The 6,665-nt window shown below is 33.7% G+C and overlaps 1 protein-coding gene across 1 annotated transcript in view; it reads left to right on the top strand.

Moving 5' to 3' along the window:
- LOC108359212 (peroxidase-like) overlaps positions 1–2,703 on the top strand; it is a 250,596-nt gene extending 247,893 nt beyond the window's left edge. Inside the window, exon 6 of the mRNA XM_017610959.1 lies at positions 2,452–2,703. Coding sequence (XP_017466448.1) covers positions 2,452–2,703 — 252 coding nt within the window. The remainder of the gene's footprint in view (positions 1–2,451) is intronic.
- Positions 2,704–6,665: the final 3,962 nt, after the last annotated feature.

Genomic DNA, 6,665 nt, shown 5'->3' with positions numbered 1-6,665 from the left:
ATCGTTTCTTGGTGCTGAATCCAAATCTGGCCTCACAATTGCTCTAGCACTAGAATTTTGAGATATCCTAACCTCAAAGTGCCATAAACACGGTTTTTAGCGATATTTGAGGTTATATAATGAAAACATCAAATTTTTTTCTCATTTCTACTTAGGACATCATTTTCGTTTGTTGCGATTAGATTTTTTTTCTCGAGATATATCAGCTTTAATGGGCAGTACTTCGGTACGACATCATAAGCATGAGTCATCATAGCATAGAGGCTATTCAATCGTTATGAGCGAAAAAGTTTTGTGTATTGATTTATGTATGTAAATATTGGTAATTTTTTGCTTTTGTTAAATACAAACCGTTATGAAAAAAGCATCCTTTGATTCAAAAAAATGTGGTGCATTTGGTGTGGTAAAACGCTTTTTTCACAAGTTTTTGGTGCTTTTTGAAAATCAAAAGTTAGCAACACTGGTCCTAATGCAGTATCGTGCTTTCGGCAGTCGATCAAATACGGCGATTGCTGGTTTCGTGCACGTTCATTCGGAATACTGTTTTGCCGAAGTCAATATCAGTATGAGCTGTTATAAGTATTGCTCACTTGTGGTGGCTGTATTTGCAAGCACTGTACGCAGTGTTCCCATCTTTTGATTTTCAAAAAGCACCAAAAACTTGGAAAAAAAGCTTTTTACCACACTAAAAGCACCAAATTTTTTTGAATCAAGGGATGCTTTTTTCATAACATAATACCGAAGTACTGCACATTAAAACTGGTATATCTCGAGAAAGAAAAATCGAATCGCATCAAACGAAAATGATGCCCTAATTATAAATGAGCAAATAATTTGATGTTTTCATTATATAACCTCAAATATCGCTAAAAACCGTGTTTATGGCACTTTGAGGTTAGGATATCTCAAAATTCTAGTGCTAGAGCAATTGTGAGGCCAGATTTGGATTCAGCACCAAGAAACGATGTGTTTTACTCAGGTGGTAAAAAAAAAAACATTTGTACAAATAATTAGAAAAGAAAAAAAGAAATACTTAACTTACTTGCGTACTAGCATTTTCAACGCGAATAGAATTTAACAAGGTGGGTTTGCAACTTCAGCTTTTTATCAATCATGGTTGTATTTTAGTCCATTTAAATTTATAGGTTCTTGTAAATTCAGTGCTGCCACAGCCTTAAAAATTTCAAATTATTTCATGTTTTAACTATCTCGAAGTAATTTTACTTCAGAAAAAAAGCACTAAAAAAGGCACTAGGCACTAAATAATTTTTTTTTGCGTTTTAATTTTCAAAAAGCACTAAATCTAGTGCTTAAAGCACCAAGTTGGCAACTATGACTGTACGCTATGCGCTGGTGTTCGTTCATCCCCCGTTTTTTATGTGAGCAGGCTTAAAGCTCAAACTAGCGTAGACGTAGGTTGGCGCAGACTCGATTTACCTTATGAGATTCGCGTGTTAACGAAAATTCACCACCGCATGGCGGTGACGTGCCGTTGCTTCTCTCTCTCTCTCTATCAACAGTAAATTTGATATGCTGCTACGTACGTCAACCTACGTTTACGCTACGTCGTTGACTAACTGCGCTTTTATAGTCACAAAATCAGCTTTGTTTGCCAGTCTCTGATATCCAACCCGCCTTAGTACCTACATTTTTCGTACCCCATTAACCATTTAACTTATAATTTTCCCCTTTTAAGTGCTTTTTTTAAATTTCTTCAAACATTTACATATTTTGAAATTCAGTGGCAGCGCTCACACCTTCGGCAAAAAAATTCTAAAAAATCAGCCACTTGAAACTTTCGCATTATTACACTAAAATTAAATGGGCTATAAGCTGTATAATCATAAAAAAATTTAACACTTCAGAAAAACAGGTTTGAAATTTTGATGAATTTTTTTCAGTGCTCTGCACAATTTTAAGTTCATATTTCAAGTTTCTGTGGTATTTGTTAGGGAACGAATTTTTTTTCATTGAAAAATTTTAAGAATTAAAAAATAAAAATAAGTGGCAAATAATATCATTTTGAATTTCGTCCAAAATGATATGCACTGTTTGTATATATGTATAATCAATGACTTTTTAATTTAATTCTTGTGAAAATGATATAACATTGCTTAATCTGTTTTTTAATAAAGTTTTCCTTTATGTGCTTACGTGTTTAAATAATGCCACGATCTTGGTTTTAAATTACGTATACTTCATTAAATGTTCATGTTTTATTCAAGGACTTATTTATGTAAGTTAACAAGAAGATGTAACTACATCACAAATTATGTTCGCTTAAGTACCCGCATCGAGGTACTTAAGCGGGTTCTTTTAAGTACCCAACCCGCCTAAGTACCTCAAACAGCTGACATTTTTCGTGAGGTACTTAAGCGGGTTTTACTGTATTATGTATGTTTGTTTATATGTGTACTTAATATGGAAACATATTTTGATTTTTGTTTTCAGAAAATCGCATTAATGCAGAAGCTTTACGCATTTCCTGATGATGTAGATTTAGCTATTGGTGGCTCATTAGAAGCACACGCACCGGAATCTATTATTGGGCCGACATTTCAATGTATAATAGGACAACAATTTCTCAACTCTCGAATGGGAGATCGTTTCTTTTTCGAACGGTATCATCCCATTAGTGGATTTTCAAAAGGTTGGTTAGATTATAGATATAGTCGCCCGTATGCCAGAAACATGACTGTGTAAAAATGAAAATTTTGGGAAATCAAGTTTGAAATTTTTTTTTACTTAACTCTACATTTATGCAATTTAAATTGTGAAATATGTGCTTTCCGTTTTAGTACACGGCGCACAGTAACACTCCCTGCGAATTAATAGTAGCAACATTTTGATATGAAACGAAATCGATTTGAAAGCTAATGTAACTCCCTTTCACAGAAAAATATTGGCATTGAGCCCCAATTACTCCTTAACTTTAAAAAAATTTGTCAAAAATAGTGCTATTCGAAAAAAACATGTAATATCCTAAATGTTTTATTATACCAATAATATAGATTTTGAGACGATAAACACGATTCCACTATTTAATAAACGAAAAAATATAGAGAATTTGAAAAATCCATTACATATTGCATTTTTTGTAACAAATACGGTGGTTTTTGTAGATCTTTTTCGAAGAGCGCTATTTTTAATTATTTTTTTTAAGGCTAAGGAGTACTTTTGGCTCAATGACAGTATTTTTCCGTGAAAGGAAATAACATTAGCTTTCAAAATCCTTTATTTCATATCAAAATCTTGGTTTTGTCGAAAGCGCTACCTATTAATTCGCAAGGAGTGTTCAAAAAGCACACTGTGCACCGTGTACGAATGGGATTCTGAGTTTTGGTATAACATAGAACATCCAAAGGTTAATCAAGTCAACCAAATAACTATAAACAGTCAAATTTGCAAATTCATGCTTCTGGCATGAGGGTGACGATATGCACAAACATACATACATGTGTATTTACTTATGTGTCCAAATGATTTACTAGTTCTAAGTATGTTGTAAGTATGTGTTTCGCCGGAACACAAAAATACGTTCAAATTGTTTCAATCGATTTTAAAGACTTACTATGATAGTGTTTCAGGAATGTGAACTTTTACGGGACCGTGTTAAAACAGCTAAATTGAATCTCTTCATATAACTTTTTATTGGATTATCGAATTTTGTATGTATGTGTATACCATCACAAAGATTAGAAAAATGGCTGCAAATTATCGCTAAACATAGCACTGTGCGACAAAATGAGGCGAAAAAAATACACAAAAGCGGTATAGCAATTTTGATAGGGAAAGAGCCTAAGAATATTGGACCACCTTGTACCTAAACGTCACCATGCATTAAACTTTTCCTGGGTCTACAAGCCACGAGTCTGTGCACTAGATGGTTTTCATGGTGCCAATCAGGGTTTCCAGATTGTTTAAAAAAGCGCAATTTCTGAAAGAAAATCGCCGAAAATCGCAACTTTTTTTATAAAATTCATGAAATCGATTTAACAAATCTTCAATTTTAAAAATGAGATCTTGTTATACTATAGTTTTTAAAACCAAAAACGAATATAATACTTTCAGAGAGTAATAATAAATAACACAAATCACTTATATGTATAATAGTGAAGTACAAACAATTCTTAAAAAATACGCATACTTTTTAAAAATACTTGTTTCAACACATTTTGCAATAGTNAATCACTTATATGTATAATAGTGAAGTACAAACAATTCTTAAAAAATACGTATACTTTTTAAAAATACTTGTTTCAACACATTTTGCAATAGGACTCCGCAATTATTAAATTCATCATAACTCATATTAATTGATTAATCGTACAATCCCCTTTTAAGAGCTTGGCGCTAAAAATAAAATAGAAACCTATAATAACTCAACCTTGATAGTATATTGTTTGATATTGAAAACGTTTTGCAGCAGAAAATATTAGCCTTCATATAACACTTTATTCGAACTAGTGAATTAAGGCTTTCCAACCTCGTCCTATTTCGAACCTTAGTTTTTGTTGAATTCATTACGGAAAAACGCGCTCAACAAAAGCATATGAGTGCGGCAAGGATAATAATATGAAGGCCACTTTACTTATATTTCCAAACATTTTATTGCCGGTTGCGGTTTTCACTCCGTAAGCAATTATCCAAAATTCTTCAGAGTCGGATGGAATGGTTCTGAAAAAAATTATTCCATGGGAAAGTTAAGGGCTAACTATTTATTTATTTGATTTTATTTATTAAAGTACATGCCCAACAACCAGAGGTTTTAAATTACAGTGCATGTGAATACTTAGTTTTAAAACAGAAAATTTGCCTTAAACATACACAAAACTACATACATATATACGAATTAAAATTATTGGAGCAGAAGATAAGAATATATATATATATATATAGTTATAGATTTGGATAAGAAAAGAGATACTATAATATGAATAAGCTGACGTAACTGACTGTCAGAAAATGAACGAAAAGTCTGTCATTTGCATAAGCAACATAGTGTCGACTTTTAGGTGGCTATATTTACTTACATGAGCTCAGTGTTGCCACATTTAATTAGATATAACAATAGCCACTATCAAGCAGTTTGTTGTAGATGACACAATTATAGTAACCTAGAAACGCCGAAGAACTGTTCGCCTTGCGAAACTTTCAGGATTACCTGGTGTTTCTGTAAAAGCAAGCGCTTACGGCCCACTTCCTAATGTGGAACCAGAACTTCTTTTGACCTGTGTTACATGTAGGACTGAATCGAAAAAATTACCAAGTTGAAAAATAAGTTACCAAATTACCAAATATGATAAATAAAGAAATAAATTACCAATTTCGGTAAAAAAATATAAATGCGGCAACACTGCATGTGTTACATATGTACATACATACGTACGAGGACAAACAGCTGATTCCGTACGGAAGGTGCGATCAGTATCACTCTTTCCTTAAGCAAATGTACATTATAGTTTCAGAATAGGATTTATGTGTATTTGCACGTTTGCATACGCTTGCTTATTCATATTATAGTTAGCCCTTTAAAATATTTAAATATTCAGTTTCCGCTGCTTTTTTTTCCTTCAAAGTGAAATAGTCAATTGGCAGGTCCCTGAACTTTCCATATGATTATGAATTGATCCGTTGCTGTTATGCTAATGTCAAGAATAAAATCTGGGGCAGCAGCAGAGGCAATGCGAGAGAGATCTGCATTTCGATACATGCTGTCTAGTGGTTTAACATATTAAAAGTGAGCACTCGCCCGCATTCGTTACGTCCACGAGACGACAGGTAATTTATATTATGAATGATAGAATACAAGATCGCGCCCATGAGAGAAGATTTTTGAGCGAAATTTTTGCGTGACGTCATCTTGGTGCAATTGCGAGAGAGAAATGTCAAAACGCATAGGAAAATATGTAAACAATGCGGAGAAATGTGTTAATATCATTATTGAATAATCCAATTCTGCAGGAATTCATAAATAAACGAAGTTTAATTAAATAGGGACACGTAGCAATGTTTTTGGGCATGTAGCCCTTTGGTAAGTACGATTTTCAGCCCATGCCGGATGTTGGAAAAATTCATGAATTTATACAACAAAACTTAAATACGACAAATTGACATCTAGCCCCCAAATATTTGAGTGCTCCACCCGCCAGCGTTCCAAGTGCGCAGTTGCCCTGTAGGGAAACGAACTAGTGCGGAACTGGTTCGGTTCTAGTGCGTTTGGAACCATGACTAGTTCGCGTTAATTCTCTTTTGCATGCTAGCGACTGGCGAGTTTAACATTGCGATGTCCTAGGAAATGTCAATTGTCCCCCGTTGCATCCCTTTGGCTCTAGTTCCGAACCAGTTCTAAATTCGACAGATAAGATCTAGTTCGTTTTGCATCCCTTTTTCTATAGTTCCGAACCAGTTCCAAATTCGAAAGATGCGATCTAGTTCGTTCTGCATCCCCTTTTCTTTAGTTCCAAACCAGTTCCTAATTCGACAGATGAGATCTAGTTCGATCTGCATCTATTTTTAATATGTAGTTCCCAACCTGTTATAAATTCGTCACCTTAGATCTATATTTCTAATCAGGCTTGTCGAAGCATTTCCCTTCTATATTAAATACGATCGGTTGAAGGAAGGACAATACAATCACAAATGTTTAAACGCATTTATTAAAA

The sequence above is a fragment of the Rhagoletis zephyria genome, unplaced genomic scaffold (genome assembly GCF_001687245.7).
Source record: "Rhagoletis zephyria isolate East Lansing unplaced genomic scaffold, Rhagoletis_zephyria_1.1 Rzeph_scaffold_00355, whole genome shotgun sequence".
Taxonomy (NCBI): Eukaryota; Metazoa; Arthropoda; class Insecta; order Diptera; family Tephritidae; genus Rhagoletis; species Rhagoletis zephyria.
Note: the sequence above shows the minus strand (reverse complement) of the source record. Positions and strands in the feature narration are given on the sequence as shown.